At 42.9% G+C, this 24,951-nt stretch overlaps 1 protein-coding gene across 1 annotated transcript in view; it reads right to left on the bottom strand.

The window, feature by feature from the left end:
• Nucleotides 1-4,427: 4,427 nt before the first annotated feature.
• Nucleotides 4,428-24,951, bottom strand: part of CYB5R4 (cytochrome b5 reductase 4) — a 76,944-nt gene continuing 56,420 nt past the window's right edge. Inside the window, exons 12-16 of the mRNA XM_090035871.1 lie at nt 24,204-24,356; nt 23,117-23,267; nt 15,968-16,054; nt 6,707-6,871; nt 4,428-5,105 (exon numbers count right to left, since the gene is read on the bottom strand). Of these exons, the coding sequence (XP_089891997.1) occupies nt 5,051-5,105; nt 6,707-6,871; nt 15,968-16,054; nt 23,117-23,267; nt 24,204-24,356 (611 nt within the window). The 3' untranslated portion in view covers nt 4,428-5,050. The remainder of the gene's footprint in view (nt 5,106-6,706; nt 6,872-15,967; nt 16,055-23,116; nt 23,268-24,203; nt 24,357-24,951) is intronic.

The raw sequence follows: 24,951 nt of genomic DNA, 5'->3' as shown, positions 1-24,951 counted from the left end.
CAATCTAAGGCAGAAACAATTCAGCAAGTCCTATGAAGAAAAGAGAATCCATTATTTTTTTGCCATAGCAATTTAAAAAAACATTAAAATCATTCTCACCTGCTGACATCTTTCTGAGTTTTCTGAATTCCTGCAGTTAAAAGAAGTGAAAACTAAGACCTGGCATTTTCCAAGGTGTGACTTGAATCTGAAAGGGTTGATGATTATTGCCCTAATCCAGGGGTTGTCAACCGGGGGTACGTGTACCCCCAAAGATACTTGGGAAAAGGGCTAGGAGGTACATGCAGGTGGGTGGGGATGAAGTACCACCACCCGCTACCCCATGCCACTGCCTCCCAGGAGCCAGGGGGGAGGTGGTGAGGGCAGTGGCTCCTTTCTACGGGCTGCACAGGCACTGCCTGGCTGACCTGATTGCGGGGGGGGGGGGGGCGGAGTTTGCACACAGCAGCAGCCACCACCATCTACCACCCCGCATTGCCACTCCGCCAGAAGTGTACCAGAAGAGGTACACTCCTTAAAAAGGTTGAAAACCCCTGCTCTAATCAATGTCCACCTGGTCGTTTGCTTGATGCAAACTGGCCTCTCTACCACTTTGTTGTCAAGTGCGGTAGCCACAAGAAGCTGGTGCAGGAAATTTGGTCATGTGCCCTTTCTTTGTTTTGAAGTAAAATCCAAAATAAATCACTGTAATAATTTTATGTGTCCATTCCCACAAGAGTTGCACAAAGGACAGAAAAACTAAATTCTGATATTTAACACACATTCTGGCTATCATGCCAATTGTGGTACAGATATTATTTTGCTCAACGGAAAAAAAATCTAGGAACTTCAAACTTCATTTACAAAAAAGATCCACATGGAAAAGCCTCAACTGTTTAGAATGTTACAATATTTTAGTGACAAGAAATGGCATGATGTTCCCGATACCCCTCTCCTGATAGAACATAGGATAATAGTAAGTGCCCTTTCGTATCAGTACTGGTATCACATCTGGTATTCTTTTTCATTTTCCTAGGGTGAAAGATCATCAGATTTAAAAAATCCAGTTACTGCCAGGTTACAAGCTTAGGCAAAATATGTATTGCCATTCAGTAGTATAGGGAGTAGCTGTGTTGATCTAAGGACATAGACAAGATTATTTGAGTAAAGAATTATTAGACCAACTCAAATAGTTGGAAAAATTCTTCTTTGCAAGCTTTCAGGTGCAAACACCCTTTGTCAGGCTGAGGAAGCATCTGCAGTTGGTGTGTGCTCTTCCTGGATGGAATGAATAGTAAAGAAGCCAGAGGCTGGAAGCCAGGCAGTTAAAATGTAAATTGAGGAGTCAGTGGGTGAGAGGCAGGCTTGGGAGGGGCAGGAGCAGGGGAAAAGGGGAATGAATGTAGCTGGTAAATAGTGGAGAGGTACCTGGGAAATCAGATGTTAGGCAGGTTATAGAATGTGTCATAAATCCAGTATCTGTATTTAGTCCATGATTTTTTGTATCCAGCAGGTTGATGAAGTGAAGTTCGTAGGCTTATCTGTGAAAGGTGTTTTGTAAATTCCCTTCGAGGATTAGAACTGAGAGATTAGAAAGACAAATGTGCCCCACAGGTAATTGGGTATTCTTATCTTGTGAGAGATTTTTGGTGTGCGTTCATTTTGGTACATAGGTGGCATTTGGTTTCTCTTGCATATATTCCATCAGGGCATTTGGTGCATTGGATGAGATATATTACATTTCTGGAGGTGTAGCTGTAAGATCCAGGAATGTTGATGGTTCTGTTGTAGGGTATAGTAATTGTGGGGGTGGTAATGTGCTGGCAGGTTTTACATTTCTTGTCAAGGCATGGTCTGGATCCATTCGGTGTTCTGGGCCGTAGGAAGTTTGCTTCTGGTGATGAGGTTAGCGAGGTTCGGTGCTTGTTTAAAGGTTAGTAGTTCTAGGAAGATCCCTTTAAGAACTGGGTCTTCTTCTAGTGTTGACTGCAATTGTTTGAGGATTTTCCATATACGTTCCAGGGAGGGGTGGAATGTCATCAGAAGCAGCGGTGTGTTTTCCTTCTGTACTGAAACAGTTCTTCAAGTGGTACCCAGGTGGCTCTTTCAAAAGTGCAATCTCTCTCTCTGGAGGAGTGTCTTTGTTGAATGAAGTTTCTTGTATATTGTGGTCTGTGTTTTACCCTTCTGGATAGTGATCATCATGTCTAAAAAGGAGATGTTGGTGCTGGAGTATTCAAGAGAGAGTCTGATGGAGAGGTGATGACTGCTAAATTTCTGATGGAATTCAATCAGAGATTGCAGGTTTTCAGTCCAAATGATGACAATGTCGTTGATATATCTTAAGTATAGCAAGGGTTTGATGGTGCAGTCCTTGAGAAATTCTTCCAGGTGGCTCATAAAAAGGTTGGCATGCTGTGGGGCCATTTTGGTGCCCACAGCTGTACCCATGGTCTGGAGGAAGTGTTGGTTATTGAAAGTGAAGTTGTTGCATGCGAGAATGAAGTGTATAAGGTCAGGAAATCTTGCATGCATAACAGCCTCTGGCTGCTTTACTGTTCATTCCATCGGGGAAGAACACACATCAACTGCAGAAACTTCCTCAGCCTGATGAAGGGTATTTATACCCAAAAGCTTGCAAAGAAGAATTTTTCCCACCATTTGAGTATTGTCATTCAAACACTTCATGTCATGAAGCACGGATGCTTTTGTTACAAGTGTGTTGTTAACAAGGCTTTTGTAGCAGAACAGACAAGACTATTCAATTTTATAATACAGTATATCAATAGCACTGAGAACTAACAGGGAAGGATGCATATACGTGCAACAACTATTGTCCTACATGCTTATAACCAGGAAAAGGATAACTAATTATTTTGCTGCTTCTCTGTCACATATACTATTGTATACTAAATTTTAGCCACTTATCAAATTATGTAACCTTAAACTAATGTTTCCCAAACTTTTGATACCTGGGGCACACTTTTCTGGATTAAAATTGGCAGCACACTTCATTCTTACACCCAAAAAGATATATCTATATATTTTCAAAATATATCATATTCAATTTCCCTGCCAGAGGAAATCATACCAGTGCCAAGTGTACCGTTAAAAAATGACACAAATACATCTTCAAGCAAAGAATTAGTCTTTACCAGTAGCTCCCAACCTTTTTAGCCTCAAAGCCCCTTCGATAGCTTTTCTGAATTTAGCAGCATCCCAGCTGAAAAATCACAGAGATAGATCTACAATCAGAAAGGATTAAGACTAAAAAATGTTGAGAATCACTATCTAGGCAGGCTTAAGGGCAGTGGAAGCAGGACCTCACCATACTATGCTCTGCTCTTTCCACTGCCTCCCACTTATTACCCCTAATCTATACCTCAGGGAAGAAGAACAGCCCCTGTTGCCAAGGTTGTTCCACACATGCTGGTAACCACTTCCACACCCCCACCGCTGGCCCCAGAAGCATGGGAGGAATGGAGGGGACAAACTAGGCTCCAAAACATGACAGTCTGCATCCACCTGCTCAAAGCCACACTGCTGGGAGCATGGGCTGGAGGAGGCATGGGGGGTGTTACACAGGGGATGCATGAAGGCGGGGAAAAGCAACAGCAGTGATGACAGTCCCCAAAGGAGCAGTGGCAGGCTGGAATAGGTGCAGCAGGCACAGGGTACTGAATGGAGGGTTAGGGAGGGGAAGAGGGAGGGCAAGGAAAGCATTCACACCTTCTCATACAAGGGGAACCTGCGGCATAATTCTGTTACTTTTGCAGTGCACTGTGTGTGGCATGCCACAATCTTTGGGAATCACTATTTTAGAAAGCAGAGCCACAGATTCAAAATACTCTCATCTCATGTCATTACAACAAGTGTCCATTTCTTTTAGGTACTCACACTGCCCCTATTACTCATTACCCTAGTACTTGGATACACTGCAAACTTTAAATTTATTTATCTTCATAAGGCCCTTCCTTGGCAGCTCAAGATCATGTAGGAAGTCTGAGATGGGAGACCTGGATTCATCTCTGCCATAAATAAATCCTAGGATTGCACCCACTGGGCTGTGGAGGGCCCTGGGAAGGCCGAAGGGTGAGAGCATGAGACCAACAACCTGTGCCCGCCCCCACCCAGTGAACAGATCTGGGGACACAGGTTCCCCCTGTCCACCCCAGGAGCAAACGCAGTGGTGGGGAGCCGGCCCAAACCCTGCTATGCCCTGGATGAGCCAGCCCCAGCCCTGTTCTGCTTCCCACAGGGCCCTGCTGCTGTGTATTATGGCGCTGGGCCTGCATGCACCGCCTGGCTAGGCAGCAACCCCAGCTCTGCCCAACTCCCTCTCTATGGGGGCCTCAACCCCCCATCTGCACACTTACCTGAGGGTGCCTCAAGCATTTGGATCATCCTTCCCCTCAATAACATAGAAAACTGAGAATATTAAGCATCTGTCTTGCACATGGCACATGCCATATTTTTAACCTTTTTTATTACTTAGTGCATCTGAATTTACACTATGCCATACCAAGGCATTTTATCTTTTATTGTTCGACATTATGTACAAGTTCAATAACATGTTTTGATCACTTACCAGTTAAACAGATTTCAGAGATCAACAAGAACATACTGTAAGCGATCATTTACCTGAGTTAACAGTGCAATATTTAAATTCAGACAGTATTCCTAATAAGACATTTTATATACAGAAATGCAATAATGTTTCAAGTAGATTTTTATGTAACAGTGCTTACAATGGTGATAAATTATAGCTATGAAGAGTCCTTCTGTACCAAAAAAATTTAACATCTAATATAATGTGTACTGTAAAAATGTACTTGCCTCTACAATAAATTATTATCCTAGTTGAATTTTAGCAAAAATAAATACAAAGCAAGATAAAACACAGTACAAAATCCTTTTCCCCAAAGACATACTCTATTCAAGAAATATAATCTGATACCAAGAGTCAAATTTTAAGCCATACAAAATAGCTTTCATTTTAAGAATTGAAATTTAATCATGAATGTAAATAAATAAAATTGCATCATATAAACAGCGATATCTTCATATCAGCTTATGCAGTAAAACTATGGATCTCTTCTTTGCAATAGCCAAGATCCTTCAGAAACCTGAAAAACAAAAATGAAATATATAAATTTGAATGTCTGGAGACTAAACAACAGGAGTGTTAATCAAAACATTTTAACAGTTTAGCAGCTACCCTCTGTCATTTTCAATAGAAAGAACTAATGGAAAATAGTCCAGTCAAACACACTGAAAAGACTTTCCATGCCTACAAATAAATTCATACATGGAACAAAAATCCTTAAGGATGCTAAAACATTTTCTAAAAATAAGAGCTATTCAATATTTGAACTACTATCTGTAGAATCAAAATCTTTAAAATGTATTTTTCTCTAATGGCTGAATTCCATCCTGTCTTAGAGCTGTGCAACCTTTCCTATTTCAACAAAGCTATGCATACTGTCCACAGCTGGTTCAATATTTTAGAATTTGGGAGAGGATTGGGTGAAGAGATGTCTTTTTATCCTTATTTTTCTTCTCTTATAATCCAAACATCTGAATAGATGCATTACAAACACAAATACATTACATTTTTTATTTGAAATCTGTTAGAAACATTCTAGACTTTAATAACTCTCAGCAGACAGACGACCAGAAACAGACTACCAGAACTAGCAGAAATTACATGGATCTCTCTTTCAGTAATTCTTGATCATCAGAAATATCACTTTCTCCAAGTCAGATTCATTTTCCAAATCTTGAACACTTGGCATCTTTCAAATTGAAAAGAGTGAAAACGTCAAACAGGTGCAATCTAGCACTGCAGGGCATGGCAGGACTGCATGGGCACCTGCTTGCCACTGTGAGCTCTGCACTGCCCTGGTAAGGCATTCCCTGTACACATGGCAGTGGGGGGGGAGGGCAGCAGTGCAGAATCTGTGCGTATGAGTGCTGCCACACATGCAGGAAATGCCTCACCAGGGCATTGTGGAGCTCGTAGTGGCAAGCAGATGCCCTGTGCAGTGCTAGGTTGCACCTGCCGGGCTGCAGAGGCCCCTGGGGAGGGCAGCAGCCCAAGTCCACAACAGGCAGCCAACCCCCAACCCGCACACAGATCTGGGGACATGGGTACTACCTGTCTGACCGAGGAGCACGCGCAGTGGCAGGGAGCTGCCCCCCACCCCCCAAGACAAGCCACCTGGAGCCCCTTCCCTGCAAGGCCCTGCTGCTGTGCATTGTGGTCCTGGGCCCCAAGCCTCCCATACCACCCAGCTAGGCTGCAGTCCCAGCCCTCCCCAACTCCTCCCCTATGGCGGCTTCAATTCCACACCTACCCACCACCTGTGGGAGCTGCTCTCCAGGCTGCCTGGCAGCCATGTGCATATGCATGCACATGGCACCCCTTACCTAGCCACCCTCCTCAAGCTGCCTCCCAGTCCCTTGCAGACTGGAACTCTGCCAGCCTGCAGAGAGCTCTTTGCAAAAGCGCAAAATCCATGGGTTTCTCTATTAAAATGTGGTGAAGGGGAAAATCCACATTTTGGCCCGTTTTTCTGTGGGAAACAGAAAACCTGGATCCTTCCTTATAAACCCTACACACATTTATGATTTTTTTCATACAAAAATATTCAAAGAGCTGCTTTTAGAAATGGTGAAGTTGTTAACAGTACACTACAGGTACAGAAATAATAACTTTTACACTCACTGTTCTCCTTGCTCTGTAAAAGGTGCTGGACCACAGATGCATATAAGTACTTTGGAATCTTGTTTGCTTCTTTTAAAGAACTCAGAAAGCAGAGATGAAGATATTTTCCCTCGTTTGCCATTCCACTCTTTACTTGGCTCTGAAAGAATAAACTGAGCCTCAAATCTGGAAAACAGAAGAACAGGTTTTAAAAATACTGTTTCTATAGAAGGGGTGGCAAAATATGGCATGTGGGATGGATCCAGGCTATCACAGGATTTTGTCCAGCCCCTGGTGAGCCCCTCAGTTCCCACCTGGCATGCTCCCCACATGCCCCTGCCTGCACAACTGGTGCCCACTGCAGGGGCATGCAGCCAGTGGATCATGGATCTGTCCCAGGTCCCAGACCCAGGCCCCCGGCCCATGCTGTTACAGCCCTGTGATCCAAGCCCTGGCCCCATCTGCTCATCCCACTCCTGGATGCTGCTCCCACCCACCCGTGGTACAATGCCAGCCACCCAGCACAACGTGGAGCATAGCTACTTAGGGGCATTTTGGTGAATTTGGGGACAGAGGGTGGGGGGAAGAGATGATGACCTGGCCCACAATAGCTCACCAGAACTCGTTGAGTGGCCCTCCAGCCCAAGTAATTGCCCACCCCTGTTCTATAGGCATACATTTGTTATGCAGTATTATTTATTCATCTCAGAACTAATAATTTTCATGCCATTTTTCCCTAGCTCCCCTCCATTCCCACTGTAATGGGTCACTGCCAGAGCCTTGAAAATATTAAGAAATATCTATTTATTCGTCATACAATTTCAACACAGCATCACTACTCTTATGCATGTAGTTAGTGGAATCTGTCACGGCAGAAATCTCTATATATTCCATTGTAGAAGTAGCTGCCTACTAGACATTAGACCAGAAGGTTCCAAGGGAAAATTCATATTTCGATTATAGTATAACATTTTGTATAATTTTCAGGGCAATATTATGTTAATATGTAATAACTGAAATGGTAAAGTAGGAATATTAAATCATATTAGGGGAAAAATGAGCACATTTCACTAACAAAAAAGCTAATACTTTCATTGGTTCCAAAGATCTTTACCATGGTCATATGTTGATAGGCAATGAGCAATACAAGCATTGTCAACTCTGTCTTTGAAACTCATATGAAACCCACCAGTGTGAGAGCCATCCAAAATATAGCACAAGGGCTGCTAGAGATTGCTGCTATACAAGTAAGGTACAATACTGATTTTTCACTTTAAACTTCAGTGCATTCACTCATAACAGTGTAATGTATGTTAACAGTATCTGGATAAAGAATTTATTATGCCTCAGAAAAATCAGTAAACTGACTTCACTAAGCTCCAAGGCATTATCAGGCATTAACAATTCTATCAGTCTTTAACAGGGCTACTGGATTTCACAAGTCAAGAAACCATAAATTCCTACATCCCATGACAGTCACAGCCTCATAATTTAATGCAATATTAAATAGGCAGTGGTATGAACAGCATTTCAATAGAATTTAATATACAGAACATTTTTCCCATTACAAAATATTGACAAATAATGGAGGAAGTAACAAACAGAAGTAACAAAGAGAATTTAGGATCATAATTTCTAGTTCAACATTTGAATTAGTCAGGGGAGTCCTGCCTGGCTTCCACACACCATTCAAGGGTTCCTCCTGCAGAAAAACCACTGCCTTCTGTGGATTTGTACTGATAAGTAAATGATTCTGCTGGAGGTACACAAGAAGGAACAGAATCTGCAGTCCACTGTTACAGATATGTTGCCACTGCAAATGCTAATGGAAGCAAAAGCAAGGTTTGTCTTTAAATTGATAAATTTCTGAATACAGACAAGAATCACCTGTTAGAGTACATCTTATGAAAAGCTTTTATTTGAGAAGCTTACTAGTATCCTGCCGTTTGGAAGATTTTGAAACATTTTGTTATGCACAAAACATTTTTCATAACCCAGAATGCTATAGTCTTATTAAATTTAGGAAAGCTAAGGCAGACATGGATGTTAAGACTAGTGTCCAAGATCAAAGATAATAAAAAGTCCTTTTTCAAACATATACGGAGGATGAAGAAGGCACCTGGAAATGTGGAGCCCCTGCAAGATTCTCTGGGCAATCTGGTGGTTGCACCAGAGGAGAAAGCAGACCTCTTTAACTAATTCTTCACCTCCATTTTCTTGTCCAGGGACCAGGACTTCCCCACTGTGATACAAGATGGACTCACAGGGAACGCTGCCAGACTTCAGGTTGGGGAGGACCGGGTTAGAGAGCTTCTGGAGGGGCTGGACATGTTTAAATCAACAGGGCCAGATGCTCTCCACCCCAGGGTGTTGAGGGAACTAGCAGGGGTTATTGCAGGGCCTTTGGCACAGCCTTACAAGAGCTTGTGGTGCTCGGGCCAGATGCGAGATGATTGGAAGATAGCCAACGTGGTCCCCATCTTTAAAAAAAGGGAGGAGGGAGGACCTAGGCAACTATAGGCCCATCAGTCTTACCTCAATCCTAGGGAAACTCTTTGAGAAGATCATCATGCAGCACATCTGCGATGGGCCAGCCTCAGAGATGATGCTCAAGGACAACCAGCACGGTTTCATTAGGGGCAGGTCATGTCAGACCAACCTGACTGCCTTTCACGATCAGGTCACAAAAGCACTGGATGTCACCATGGATGTAGTCTTTCTGGACTTCAGCAAGGCCTTTGACACCGTCTCCCACCCCATCCTCATTAAAAAACTAGGTGACTGTACACAGTCAGATGGATTGCAGATTGGCTGAAGGGTCGTACTCAGAGGGTGGTGGTGGACAGGTCATATTCAACCTGGGGAGAAGTGGGCAGCAGAATCCCCCAGGGCTCGGTCCTTGGGCCAGTGCTGTTCAATCTCTTTATTGGTGATTTGGATGACGGGGTGAAAAGCAACTTGTTTAAATTCACTGATGATACCAAAATTTGGGGTGAGGTGAGCACGCTAGTAGGAAGGGAAAGACTGCAGCAAGACCTGGATAGGTTACAGAGGTGGGCTAACAAAAACAGGATGCGTTTCAATACTGACAAGTGCAGGGTGCTGCACTTGGGCAGTAGTAACCAGCAGCACACTTATAAGATGGGAAACTCCCTTCTTGAGAGCACGGAGGCAGAAAGGGATCTTGGAGTCATTACTGACTCCAAGATGAACATGGGCTGACAATGCGAGGTCTCGGTTGGCAGGGCTAACAGGACCTTGTCGTGCATCCACAGGTGCGTCTCAAGTAAGGCCAAGGAGGTGATCCTCCCCCTATATGCAACGCTGGTCAGGCCACAGCTGGAGTACTGTGTCCAGTTCTGTGCATCCCATTTCAGAAGGGATGTGGACAACATTGAGAGGGTGCAGAGGAGGGCCACCCACATGATTCAGGGACAACAGGGCATACCCTACAATGAGAGACTGCGGGACCTGAACCTGTTCAGCCTTCACAAGAGAAGGCCGAGGGGGGGCCTGGTGACAGTCTGTAAACTCACTAGGGGGAAGCAGAAGGGTTTGGGAGAGACCTCGTTTCCCCTAGCGCCCCCGGCATAACAAGGAATAACGGCCATAAGTTGTTGGAGAGTAGGTTTAGATTAGACATCCATCCGTAAGAACTACTTCACAGTCGGGGCGGCTAGGATCTGGAACTAACTTCCAGTTCTGCAACTGTGGAAATGGTGCTGGCTCCTACCCTAGGGGTCTTTAAGAAGAGACTTGATGCCTACCTGGCTGGAGTCATTTGAGCCTAGCTTTTCTCCTGCCCAGGCAAGGGGTCGGACTTGAAGATCTACAAGGTCCCTTCTGACCCTACTTCTATGATTCTATGATAATTAAAAATAGTGGAGCAAACTACTCCTCTGAAATCATTCATTTTAGAATATGCAATCATTTTTCTGCCATAGTAAATCCCAAGTCCTACTTTACAAGTCTGAAAAAAACAAAGCACATGTCACAGATTTCTTTAATCAGAACCAACATTCTCTTCATTAATTTGTTTTTTCATCTATTTGCTCAGTAACTTTCATTAATGAAAACTTTTGATATCATTCAAAACAAATTCAAACAATCTACACCTTCATTTCCAGTTAGGCATCTTCTACAATGTGAAAGTCAAATTCTTTTTTTTCTTTGGGGATGAGCAATCTGACAGCATATGTTAGATAAGGAGGGGCATATAGAGGTGGAAGGCAACACAAACCACAGCTGCGCTAATATATTTTAATACCCTCTAAACTTTTCATGGGTTGGATTCATCACTTTTTCTAGACAGTGGATGGCATCAGTTTGCAGAGCTTTTTAGCCATTATGATGGTATCTAATTACCCATTTTTACCCTTCTTAATGCTGTGTTCCAAATAACAAGCGATTTTACCAAAAGGTCTGTTTTCTTATATGTTAAAATATTACGTAATTTTATCTGCTTTTGAATTCTATCGTAAAATACCACAGAGATTAAGCCCTGGTGCTATCAGCAGAATCAGAGAAGAGAATAAGATCTCTTCACCTCCTGTGGAGCAAGTCAGGATTCAACACCACTCACCACCAAGAAGCCAACAGATATTAACAACTTCATATGAAAACTATGATGACTTCTTAAATTCCAGATGCAAATGTATAAGGCTACAGGAGAATGCTTTGCTTTCCCCCTCAAATTATATTCTAAAATTATGCAGTTATCACAGCTTGTCTTAAAACTAGAATCAAAATCTTCTCCCCACCCATTGTCAAGACCATCAACAAATGAGAAATACAAATGATGTCATAATTTCTTATCCAAGTTAAATAAATGTACATAGAAGAAACTATATGAGTACTACTTTGATGCCGATATCAACAATATGTAAATACTTCTGTGCATCTCAGCAAATCATATGCTCACTTTGGAATATACTTTGTGCAAATGCTCTCTTCCTGTACTGAAGTAGTATTAAATGAAGCTTTTACTATTCCTTCATAAACAAGATGACTTTTGCATGAACGGTTGGTGATGCATATCAGAAAAAAGATTTCACCATGAATGCTGACTCTTAGGATAAAAAGGCAGAAACTAGATAGCATCCATCACACAAAGCCGTTAGTTGAAAACTCTTCATCTTTTTGATCCAGCTGTATAAAAAAAATTTCCAACCCTATTATCTCCTATTATGTTGAATTCCTTTCCAGAATTAATGCTTAAACAATAGCGATGCTGAAGTACCATAATCAGATCTAATTCAAGCAACTCCACTGGTATTGCATGCACTTCATCTAGTTTTGACGTTGTCTATAGTAAAAAAAAAAAAAATTGCTGGCATATTAATGTCCTGTGTATTCACAGTTGCAGAACTGGTCAATTAATTCATCCCCAGCCATAGAGCTGTGCTTCAGAATCTAATTTTCATGGTTTTTTTTTTTTTTTTTAAAGCTCTAACCACTTAGGTCTGCAAGAGTTTGCAGTCAAAAGAACTAAACATTTCCTCAGGATCTGAAGGAAATCTACTGGAAAGGATGCCAGGCACTCCTATATTTTTAAATGACATAGGATCAAAAGCATATGATAGTTGGCTACCTGGAACTGCAAATTAGCATAAGACTAATGCTGCATGCATCCATTCAGATAGTCTGGAAGAATGCTCCTAGGTTTGTTCTCCTCCTAGAAAACTTACCCAGAGGTAAACTTACCATGAAGAGCAAAGAGTTTGCAGCACTGATACTGTGTAGCCAGAGGTACCCACAGCACAACATGGAGATTGCAAAGGAGGCATGTTCCATTTTAGCAAGCAACACACTTGTCTCCAGAGGTGGAAGGGGACAGGTACAGGAATGGGGATGGTGGCTTGAGGAGACCAGGCATTCTGGGATGCTGAGACTGGTGTCATGGCTTCACTCAGTAGAGAACACGTGCAGGTGTTTACTCTTGCAAATAAACTCTCCTGTAAATGATTTAACCCTGGTTGTTCCAGGATAATTTTCTTCTGGAGCAGCCACTTTTGCTTTTGGACAAAAATCCTGAACATCTGTACACTCCACTGTTAAAACAGTTCAGCGGTAGAACAGACTGCCTAAGGAAGCTGTGGACTCTGCATCACTCTCCATCACTGGAGATATTCAAGAGATTGGACAGCCACTGGTCAGGGATGATATAGGCTTATGTTTTACGACAAGCATTTTCCATGGTTCTGGGCTTTGCTGGTTGCCCAGTAGGGCTGGGAGAGAACCCCTCCTTTTCTCCGCCCTGCTCCCTGCTGCTACATGTATAAGGTTTTTTTAAACCTTTTTCAGAGGCACTGGGTGTTGTCTGCAGCCAAGGCTGGGGTTTTTGACTGGAGTCAAAAAGGAACACTCCTTCTGGGACAAAGCCAGAGATTCCTGCCTAAAGAGTCTTGCCCCTTCGCTCAGGGTCAGGCTGACTGCCATATCTGGGGTTAGGAAGGAATTCTACCCCATGGTCAGATTGATATGGACTGTGGAGGTTTTTGCCTTCCTCTGCAGCAAGGGGCTTGGGCTTCTTCCTGGGACCTTTTGAGCATATATTAACAACCTTTACAGAAGCAGGACACTGGCCACCATGGCCCCTAATTTACTTATAGCAAGTCAGGGTGTTAGGTCTGCATTTGGTTACAGCTGACAGTAGTCTTACGTAGAGTTTAGCTTATGGAGTATATAGGATGGTTTGGATAGGGATAATCCTGTCTCGGGCAAGTGGTTGGACTAGATGACCTCTGGAGGTCTCTGCCATGTCTGAATGTCTGTATATGGCCTAAGATTTCCTCCTAAGCAAGTCCAGTCTCTACAGTATCTTGTTCAGGATGCTATGACATTGTTTCTCTGGGTTCACTACTCTGCCACTAACTACAAAATCATAGGTGTGCATAAAAAATTCTGCCCCCATGGAAAGATTGCACATGGTTGGACAGAGGGAACTGATGTATATTGCAGGATAATAGCTGCTTCTATTATAGCCTTCAAGATGGACAGGATGACTATTTAGTGTAGACAGCTGCAAAGTGTCTATAAAGCCTACATATAAGCCCTCCAAAGTCCTCCACTGGGATTCACATAGCCTGAACCAGTTGCCTCAAAGCCTCTTAAAAACAGCCTTAAAATCATCAGTATGGGATGCTAAAGGAAGGTTAATTGGCCCTAGAGGAGAAGATGAAGACAGCAAGTGGAGATCACAGAAGCCCCTCTAATTGTGAGGGCTTTGAGAATTCTCCCATTCTATGGAAATAAGGCATGGCAAGCTTGGAATTCTCCCAGATAATAGGACCTAGAACCAGCCCTTAAATGTGGGACTAGAAGAGCCACATTAGAGAAGGTACCTGTGATACCTGAACCAGGAAGCATGACGCAGGTCTTCAGATGCTTTCTGGAACTACAGTGATGCTCAGAGTAAAAGATGAATGAAGGAGACTTCAACTGACAAGGATAACAATCCTATATAACTAGGAACAGTTCCCTAAGCAGAACTGAATCTCCCCAGTTCCAAGCTTCAGGCTGGCTAAATCAAGGAAAGCAGCAGGAAATCCAATTCAGGCTGAAGAGTTCAGTTCACTCCATGGTGAAATGAAGCAATATTGAAGGAGGTCACTGAGGTACAGCCGACATTGTAGCATGAATTACTTGATGGCAAAATGACAGAAGGAAAACCAAAAAGTGCCCCGTGTGCAAACTTTGTTACAGTCTATACCAGCAGTAGGCAATGTTTTTGGCCAGAGTGCCAAAAAAACCATAATATGTCTACCTTGTAATGTGCCAGTGCCGGCATGCCAGAAAAACAAAACTGGGGTGGGGGTACATGGCAGGACGCACTGCATATTAATATAGTTAATCATAATTTTGTTACAGTAAGGTGACAATAAATAAAACTTCATAGATTACCTTCATTGTTTTGTATTCTTTAGTATTCTTTTTTTTAAGAATGTTGTGATGAGAGAAAGAGAGGAGGGAAGAAAGAGGGGAGGGAGAGAGAAAAAGAAAGAAGCAGGAAAAAAAGAATGAAAAGGGAAGGGGGGAAGAAGAGGGGGAGAAAGAAGAGGGAGGAGAAGGAGCCAGGGGGGAAAGAAAACAGAGGAAAGAAAAAGGGGGGGAAGAAAAAGTAAGAGACAAAGGGGGGAAGAAAAAAGAGGGGGGGAGAGAGAGAGAGAGAGAGAGAGAGAGAGAGAAGTGGAAGAAAAAGAAAAGAGAAAGAAGGGGGAAGGGAAAGAGAAGGAAGAAATCATGCAGACTGGCTGCCAGAGCCCGGCCACCCCCAACCAGGAGTGCAGGCACGCAGGCAATCAGTGTCGGCATCCGGCCCATGAGGCAGTGGCTGCTGCTGTTGGTGTCCCTTCCCCTTCCCTCCAAAACAATGCGGGCAGGTACAGAAGTGGCACCAGGGGAGGCTTACTGTGCAGTGTGCACAGACCTGGCCAGCAATGCAATGCAAGCCACTTGGGCCCCTGCCAACAGTCTGGATGGAAATTGCGGGGGTGGGGGGGCAGGCATGTGCCCCCCCACAAGTCACCCATGATTAGGGACAGGGGCGGCCCCAGCCTCTTCCCGGTGGGGCTGCATTGTGGGTGGGAGTGGGGCAGGACAAGCTCAGCAGGGGTCAGGGGTGGCCATAGCCCCCCAAGCCTCCTCCCCAGTGCAGCCCCTGATTAGGGATCCATCAAATTAATGGAGGGAGTGGGCTGCACAGCAGCTCCTTTAATCTTGAAGCTTCCCCTGTACACCCCACAACAGTTGATTGACACAGGGGCCCCACTGCTCGCCGTTTGCGCCTGATCTGCAAAGAAGGCAAAAACCGCAGTTTAATATGGCACTGTTTTGCTGCTTGCCGATGATTGGCCCAGGGGCCCTGGCAGCCCTGATGTTTGTTGCTGCCTGGCAGGAAGCAAAAACCACCACATCATATTTACAACTGCGTTTTTTGCCTCTGCACTGATCAGGAGGCAGCATCGAGTTGGGGGGGGAGGGGGGAAGGAGACTGCCCAAGGAAACCATTCTTCTTGTATTGATTTTTACAAAACACTTCATATCAGGGTTGCCAACATACTAAGACAACAACCTATATGGCTTATCAACACTGTCTCAGTTCTTTATGCTCTTTCCCTTTCCATCTATGGTTGGACAAACTTTTTATTGTCTGGATCAGGATCTGTTTTTTTTTCATTCCGTATTTGTACCACACAATATATCCTAGTTCATCCTGGGAGTTAAAATACTACAATTAATAAACAATTAATCATATATATTATATTGTGTAGAAATTCATACCTTTTATCTTGAAGGATTAACTGCTCCAGCTGGTCTCTCCAAAGTATGTCATCTTCTGTTTTATTAAAGAACATCAATTTCACTGTCCTTTAAAAAATACAATTTTGATAATAAATATTTAATTGCAGTTTGCTAACATTATTAGGAGTAATGTTGGCATTTAGAGATACCAGACTCCAGAGTTAAACGTCTTAATAAAAACTGGGCAAAAAGCTGGCTCCTGGAGACACTACAGAATGGTTATGTATTAACTTCACATCTATAAACTTAACCTTTAGGTGTAAAACAGGGGTGCCCAACTCCTAGCTCAAGGAGCAATGTGATCTCATGGGGCTCCCGAAGGACTCAGAAGTTTGACAGTGGGAGAAAAGTGGCAATTAATACTACCAGTGCTCCCCCACCACCAAATTTCCAAACCCCACAGGCCAAATGACATGACCCCGTGCATGGGATTTAGCTGGTGTGAGGGAGGCTGGGATGGCAGACCTGACCTGGTGCATGCAAGGCCAGAGCTGGAATGGCAGGTCCAATCAAGTAGGGCAGGAGCCCAATTTGGGAGCAGGGCTGAAGGCACAATATAACTTGGGACCAGGGCCCAATCTGCCATGTACCTGATCAGTCTTTCAGCCCCAACCCCGCAGAAGTCATCCAGCCCACAGGGCTAAAAGGTTGAGAAATTGTTTAATTTCCACTGGTGTTGAGATATTTTTAAATAAGGAACACTCTGAAGCACAACTGTGTGGACATTTAAAACCACTATTAAAAAGGGCAATTTTAACATAATAAGAGATTTTTACGGAGATTCAAAATACACTTAAAGAGGTAAATAAATAGATAAAGAAAGAAAGCAAGCACAAGAGAGATTAGTGCACAATTGAGAAAAAACATCCAGAATCTGGCACGTCTCATTCTTGCTGACCTCTTTCCTGATAACAAATTCTTCTGGGTAGAAACTAGCCTATTTTGTAGAGGTGTACGCTTTCAAGTGGTAAATCATTTAAATCAGCAATCTTTATTATTAGCCTTCTGGTAGTACCCCTTAAAAAATTTAGTCTGCAAAGGAGGTAAATAGGACAGTAGAGAGAAAAGACCATGAGCCTTATTAATCAAAATGAAGCCTGCAGTCCAGAGCGTATGATCACCAACAGAATTCTTAAATTGTAGGTGGAATCCCAGAAATGTCACAGTTAGACTCTATGGTTCTCAAACTATGAACTGAACAAACTGTTACATCAAATATTCATGTAGTTCATAAAATGTTTGGTTCATATTTATTTTTAACTTGGAGTGGGAAAAGGCAGCCAAATGACCTTGGTTTAAGTCTCCCACTGCAGGTATTTCTCATCTCCAATTTATGCTCTATTCACCTATTTTGTTATTTTTGCTGTAGTCTGAGGACACTACAAGGTCCAATATTTCAGGTGGAGGGGAGGGGTTAGCTGGGTCAGCACTTCAAGTTGCTGGGAAACCAATGTCATCAGACAAGACTGTTCCCAAAAGTAGTTAAACAGAGAATGATTTGCTATTGATAAATAGTGAAGTCATTCCCTGGATCTAGGGGACCAAAAAGGAAAAGTATGCCACTTTTTGCATAACATCCACTTTTTCGGTAGTATCGGCTGGAAAAAGAAGGAATTCCAAGTCCTCAGAGTCCCATACAATTCAAGAAAAGCTATCTACAACTGTACAGGTTTTAGATAATCTATCCATAAGCAGAGAAGAGCCCCCATGAAGCATTTTTTTTAATTCTAAAATTAGAGTGGTTGACAAAGGGCAAAATCTAGACTACATTTCCTCCATTTCCAGAAAAATAGAAATTAAGAATTAAACAGGGCAGGTCCAGATGAGCACACATGACTCGCAGCAAGAAGCACACTCAAGAACAAAAATGTTCCCTACACAGCATATTTGCAGCCCAGGCTCTAAATCAAAAAAAAAAAAAAAAACACCTGGGAAAAAAATGGCACAGGGCATGGCCCTGTAGTGTGTGCTCTGAGGCAAGCTGGGGCTGGGACCTCCAGAGATGCCCTGGCACCTAGCCAGAGAGTCTCTATGGTGCTCCTGCTGCATGCAGGGCAAACAAAAGTGAGGCAAGGCTGTGGCATGACCCATCAGTGTGGCCCCAGGCACTGTCCCAGGTAAGCAGGGACTGGAGGTAGAGGGCGGGGGGGAGTGTGGGATGTAGGGAGGGGGGTTAAAGGGAGCCGCCACGCACCCACCCCCTCTACACCCTGTGCTGCACAGCCTCTGGCACTGGCAGCAGCAGCTGAGCCATGCCTGCTGCAGTACTGCCTGACCTGCAGCCTGTGCAGGGAGAATGCCCCATTAGCATGCCTTTGGACAGGACTAGGTGTGGCTCTTGCCACCACCCACAGCTCCTGTCCAAAGGCGCACACTAGCAGGGTGAGCTGAGCCAGTTCTCCATGGGGTCCATGGCAATGTGTGGCCTTGGGGCTGAGCCTGAAAGGTGTTGTACTGGGGGCTGTCTACCACAGAGGGTGGGGAGGCACATGTGTGGTGGCCCCCTCACCACGCCCACATCCACCTACAGTCCCCCCTCCACTCCTGCAAACCTCACATCCCTGCATTACACACCCAGCAAGCCCAGCTGCCAGACAGGATGAAACCTGCTGGTAGAAGCTGTGGCTACAGGGGCAGCTGTCCCCACATACTGGTTAGTGAATGGGTCAGGGGGAGCTCTAAGTTTTCCATGATAAGAAAACCAAAAGCAAACATCAAAGCATATAGATATTTAGAATTTATTTTATTATGATGATAGACACACTGGTAGGCTTCCAAATTTCTTTTAAATTGTAAATGTATCTATAAAACATTGCCTAACTGATCTCCTCCTCTCTTCCCCCTCCTTATAAACACATATATAGTGGTCATTTATTTTAATTGTGGAAGAACATGGATTTTGCAGTCTTTTAAAGAATGAATTTGAAAATTTTTTTATCAGAGAATTCACAGTTTTTAAATAGGCAATACCAGATTCCTGCTAGTGAGGCAAGTGACAGGACCCAGGCAGAGAGTCCAGTGCTGGCACCCAGGACCCAGCTGGAGGGCAAATGAGGTGGCTGATGTCCTGGCCATTTGGGGTCAGGAGGACATGCTTTGACATTTCAAAGCAGGCTACCACACTGAGAACATCTTCTAGGCGATAGCTGCCCAGAAGGCAGGGTGAGGCACACATGGCAGCAGTGCGGCACAAAGGCCAACTGTGCAACCATGGTCCACTGGCAGCTGGCCCACGGGTGCAGATGCCTCTGCTTCAGTGCCCGTGTCAAAGCCCAGGCGGCTGTGTGGTCCCCATCCAGGTCTGACAGACACACAGCCTTGGGGCTGCATGCTGTCACCGGTGACAGCAGGTCATAGCCAGGTAGCAGCCCCCACTGCCAGAATGATGCAGTAGGTAGAGGGTGCAGGGAACTCTAGGTTAAGGCTGTTTCAGCAGTCCAGATGGCACAAGGGGCTAGTGTCCCCAGATACTTGACCAGGCCCCAGAAGCTCCTGACAATAAGTAGCCCTGAGCTGCTTGCCAGGGCAGCTTTTTACACTGCTGGGCTCTAGTTCCAGCTAGAGCTGAGCTCTAGCTGGAGCCAGGCTCTAGCTCCCCTTGGCTGCAGATCTGGGAGGAGTTGGGCAGGGTCAGTTTGCCCCAAGTAGCACAACTTTCCCCACACCAAAGTATATGTTCAGGCACATGTGCTGAGGTAAAAATCCCAGCTCAAATTTGTGCTGCTTTTATTTGAGCTGCTGCAAGTGCATGTGCCTGTATGTACGGATGTGCTGACAGTGACTGAACTACTGAAACTGTTTCCACTTTAGTAGTTGCTACTTTAGGCCAATAACTGAATATGCCAAACTTGTTCCATCTCCATAAACCTAGTACAGTTCTTACTAGTGAAGTGGTCAAGCTTCCAAATGACATCAAATTATCCATATTGGTAAAAACCAAAGCAGACTGTAAAAAGCTACAAAAAACCCTAACCACCAACATTCGCTTTTAATTCTGGAAATGCAGCCATATGCCTGCAGTAGCCCAGGCTAAAAGCTGGGGGAAGGGTGCTAGAACATGCCTCCCTGTTGGACAGGAGCAGACAGCTTGGGCCAAAGCTAGTCCACCTACCCTGCAAGGGGAAGTTTGCAGGGGAGGTGCAAAGCATCCTGGGATGCTGGGGAACTGTGAGTTAACTCAAATATAGAGGGGATCTAGGACAGAAGTTCAATAAAACAATTTAACCTAAATCAGTTAAGTCTGATACTACTTCCATCCGGGTTAATCTTAAATCGGTTTCAGCCATTTTGAAAGCGGTTTACATGCACTGAACTTCTGTTTGTTACAGATTTCAACCAGTTTGCAACCACTTATACTGGTTTATGTATAATTTCTGTCCCTACCCACAGAGGCAGAGTGCATGCCAAAAGGGAGAGTGAACAGGGTATAACAAGGTTTTTTCCCCCCACTGTTCCTCTTTCACTTGAAGCCTCCAGGATTTAAGGTCTAGGAAGTTCTCATTTAGAGGCTGTATCCCTAACTCCCATGCTCAATAAGCTACTGAGGCTCCTTTCCTCCAAGAATCTGTCCGATCCCTTTCTGTATCTAGCTAAACTGTCAGCTTCCACAATTTCTGGTGGCAACAAGTCCAACACTTTACTTACATGCTATGTTAAAATGAATTTCATTTTGTTAGTTTTAAAAACTTACTACCTACCAGTTTCATTTTGTGATCCCTAGTTTTTATATTGCGAGAGACAGTAAATAATATCTATTTACTTTCTCTTCACCTTTTAGTGTTTTGTAAACTCGTATCATGTCCCCCTCAAGCATCTCTTTTTTAAACTGAATAGACCTAGCCTCTTTAGTTTCTCCTCATATAGAAGTCACTACATACCACTAATCATGTGGTTCTTCAATCTTCTTTTTGAGATGTCGGGACCAGAATTGGGCACAGAACTCAAGGTATGGCTACACCATGAATTTATAAAGGGTCATGATGATACTTTCCATTTGTTTACAATTTGCTTCTTAATAATCTCCAACATATTGTTTGTTTTTTTGACAGCTGCTGAGCATTGAGCTAATGTTTTTAGTAAACTGTCCCAAATGACTCCTAGATCCCTTTCCTATGTGGTAACAGCTAATGTAGAGCACATCATAGCATAGGTATAGTTTGGGTTATTTTTGTCCACGTGCATCACTTATCTACACTCATCAGACATTTAATCGCCCATTTGCTCAATTATGCCAGAACCTTCTGTAGTTCCTCACAGTCCTTCTTGATTTGTATCACTTTGAATAATTTTCTGCCATCAGCAAATTTGATCACCCCATAACTCACTCCTTTTTCCAGATCATTTATGTACATCAGAGGTAGGCAACCTCTGGCCTGGATGCCAGAGTGTGGCATGCAAAGGTATTTTGCTTGGTACGTGCACCTTGGGGTGGATGGCAAGGAAGAAGCCAGGGCTGTACTGCCACAACAAGGATCAGGCCCCTTGCAGCTCCCCTGCCATCTGCTCTTGGCATGCCAACATCTTACAGGCTGAGCTTGCAGGTGTTTTTGGCACTCTTTCCAAACACACTGCTGACCCCTGATGTACATGTTAAATGACACTGGTCTCAACACAGATCCATGTTTATTTCTCCACTACTTATTTCTTTCCTTAAAACTGACCATTTATACTCACTCTTTGCTTTCTGTCTCAGCTAATTTCTAATCCATGGCTGGATGTTCCCTGTAATACCATGATTATCTGATGGGGAAACTTGTCAAAAGTTTTTTGGAAGTCCAGATATACCATGTCAACTGGACCGTCCTGATCCACTGCTTACTGCCCAGAATTCTAGTAGATTGGTGAGGCACAATTTTCCTGTGACAAAGCCATGTTGATTCCCCACCTCAATAAGTCATATTCATGCATGTGCTGAACAATTCTTTTTTATTATTATTATTATTGTTTCTACCAGTTTTCCAGGAATAGAAATTAGGCTCACTAGACAATTAGTTAATAGAAAAGTGTAGATTTTAAAAACTTTTCTGGAAACAGATTATCATCGCAATTCATGGAAAAGCTATTTAACTTTGCTATAAAGAATGACCTGAAGGTTAAACCCACGATAGAACAGTATTATTTTGATATACCTAGAAAGATTTAATAAATCATAACCTGTCAAGTTTAAAATGAATGAAAGCCACTGTTATTGATTAAATGTTTTGAGAGAATTCAAATACATAGGTACAGCAAAAAATACATATTATACTGCAGAGAATCATCCCTACCCTGTCAATGAAATCAGAAAGGGTCACTAGGTCTTTTCCACCTCTGACTTCTATTATTTTACTGGTTTATATGCACTATCATTTAACTGTTACTGTAGTTAAGTTGAATCTTCTGAGGCTTTGTTGCAGACATCAAATTCCTCCAGAAAATGATGCAACTTGCATCTTAAAAGTGTCTTCGTGGGAGATTATATTTTCCAAAAATAATTATAGTGATGTCTTCATTTAACTACTTTAATAAATAAATTAAAGAGTAATAGTATAGGAACCTTTCACTTGTGAAAGTTATAATATTCACAGTATTTTGGTTGTTGTTGTTGTTGCTAGACCTCAACTTTTTGTAGCTCAGCTGTTTTGGGCAAAGAACAAAGTGAAATACTTAGGTTCCCAATCTACACTTTATTTCTACCCCATGTTTAACTAATTCCATATAAAACTATCAAAATCATTTTCTGCTATCCAGCATGGTTTGGGCCATGCATATCCAAGCACAGTTAACACATCTAATCCAATCCTGGCTGGCTAGTCAAAACTTTTATCTAAGATAGTGTTTAATGGAAACTCTCTGGTGGTACTTTATACAACAGAGGAGTCTAAATGGATACATGTGACACTCTCTAATCACTAACACACTGCCTACACTATGAACAAAACCATGAAATAGATTTCTACCATCACTCAAACCCATTGACACATCTATCAGTACCAACAACAACGGGAGTCCTAGCACAGATGGGAAGCTGGCTGTTGCTATTTCAAACACTGTCACTTACAAATTGATTACTTTAATAAGATGCTGAAGTTAAGAGTTAAAGATCTTATTTTGTCTTTTAAAGATTATCTGGGTTTGGCACATACATACCGGAGACTATTAACATCAGTCAGAGCGTAATTTAGTAGTTTAACCATTGGAGTGAAGCCTGTGCCTGCTGCCAATAAGAACAAATCTTCCAAAGTTTGAACCTGGGACTTCTGAAAACTACCCTCAGGATTGCTCACATAAATATAGTCTCCTGTACAGTAAAAACAGAAGAATAAACATGAATAAAAATTGAAATACTGGTTATCTATTATAAACAGGTTTCTATACTGCCATTATCATCGTAATGTGTGAGCATAATATGAGAGCGTTTTCCACGCGTTATATAGCATGACTAATATCTATCATATTTAGTTTCTCCTCTTTAAGGGAAAATTGCTTAAGCAACATGCTTTTTTACACACACACACTTTTCATAGTAACAGAAGCAAGGTCAAGTTGTGTCCTGCATTCCTACCAACATTTCTCACAAAAATAGGTCTGGATTGCTTTGGTCCAAGAGAACTTTAAATAAAAAAATACAACGCAAGATATTATATAGTTACAGTTAATAAAAGAAATTGATTACTGTAATCACATCTAAATAATTATAGCTATAACTAATAACATTACAAGTCTTGTCCTCAGCATGCATCTTCTAGAGCAGGGGTGCTCAATCTAGCCTGCAGGGCTCCCCATGGATCTCAAAATCTGGTGGCAGGGGAATGGTGCCAGTTCCCCCATATTGCCAAATCTCTAGGCCCTGCACACTGAATCTGGCATCTGATACCAGCACACAGGGCCCCCATGAACCAATCCCAGTACATGGGAGGTAGGAGGGGGCAGTGTCAGGCCCCTGGGACCCAATCCTGGAGGCAGACTGAAGGGTAGAGGCAGCACTGCCAGGCTCCCACAGCCCAATTTGGGCCAAAAGGTTGACCACTACTGTTCAAGGGCGTACAGTTCTTGACAAAAATGTAGTGAGGATCAGCAGCTTTGGGACATGAAGACTTGGGTTCAAAAATACTATTAAAATTAATCAGAAAGCAGGTGAAGAGCAATACTTTCAAAAGGTAACACAAATAGGACTAAAATGCTTTGTAGGATGGGACAGCTACAAAAAGAGGCTTACTGTAGCAAAAACACTTACCAATCTGTAGGTGGTCAAGTTCTGATGAGAACAATCCGCTGGGATAAATTTTGATCATTAAAAATAGACATGCTCCATCATGGCAAGATGGTTCTTTAAAATGTGTTTGCAAAGAACAAGATACTGGGGTATATGGTTTCACTATCTCTTTACCTAAGGAAAGGGAAGGAAAGGAGTAACTGAAAATTAAACTATAAGGACCCACATGAAGCAATTTTAATGTGACCATTATCTACTGAGTAATCTGCTCACTCCCAGCTCCTATGGTAATCTAGTAGTCTAAGAAGTATACACAAGTAACTATCTTGGAAGCACAGAAATTGTAAATACTGATTTAACTCCATACATTTGAACTCTACATTTTAGAGGAAGATATTCTGTAGCTAGAACCAGATGAGAACAATCAGGTTTCTGTTTGCTTCTTTCAAAATTCAGTGAATCCATATTTTATATACGAGTTGTATGATACTTATCTGTCGCTATGAAAACTTTGCATAGGCATGTGTATCAGATTAGCTTCAGAAACCTCTGAAGTCAATGAAGGACTCTGCATCTGTTTTTCCCCCAAGATTTACCAGACCACCATATAATCCAAGATGTTATTTCATATTTTAGCATACTGAAAGAGGATTACAAATTATTAGGATTCCATTTCCCATGCCCTCCTGCTAATCTGAGAATAAAGCAACCAGCAATAACAGGGAAAAAAAGGCCAAAGGTCTAGCCAACTCTAGCTTCAGGCTAATGT

Source organism: Crocodylus siamensis, chromosome 1 (assembly GCF_052110815.1).
Source record: "Crocodylus siamensis isolate JL-2025a chromosome 1, ASM5211081v1, whole genome shotgun sequence".
NCBI lineage: Eukaryota > Metazoa > Chordata > Crocodylia > Crocodylidae > Crocodylus > Crocodylus siamensis.
The sequence above is the reverse complement of the archived record's forward strand: the minus strand, read 5'-3'. Positions and strand labels throughout refer to the sequence as shown.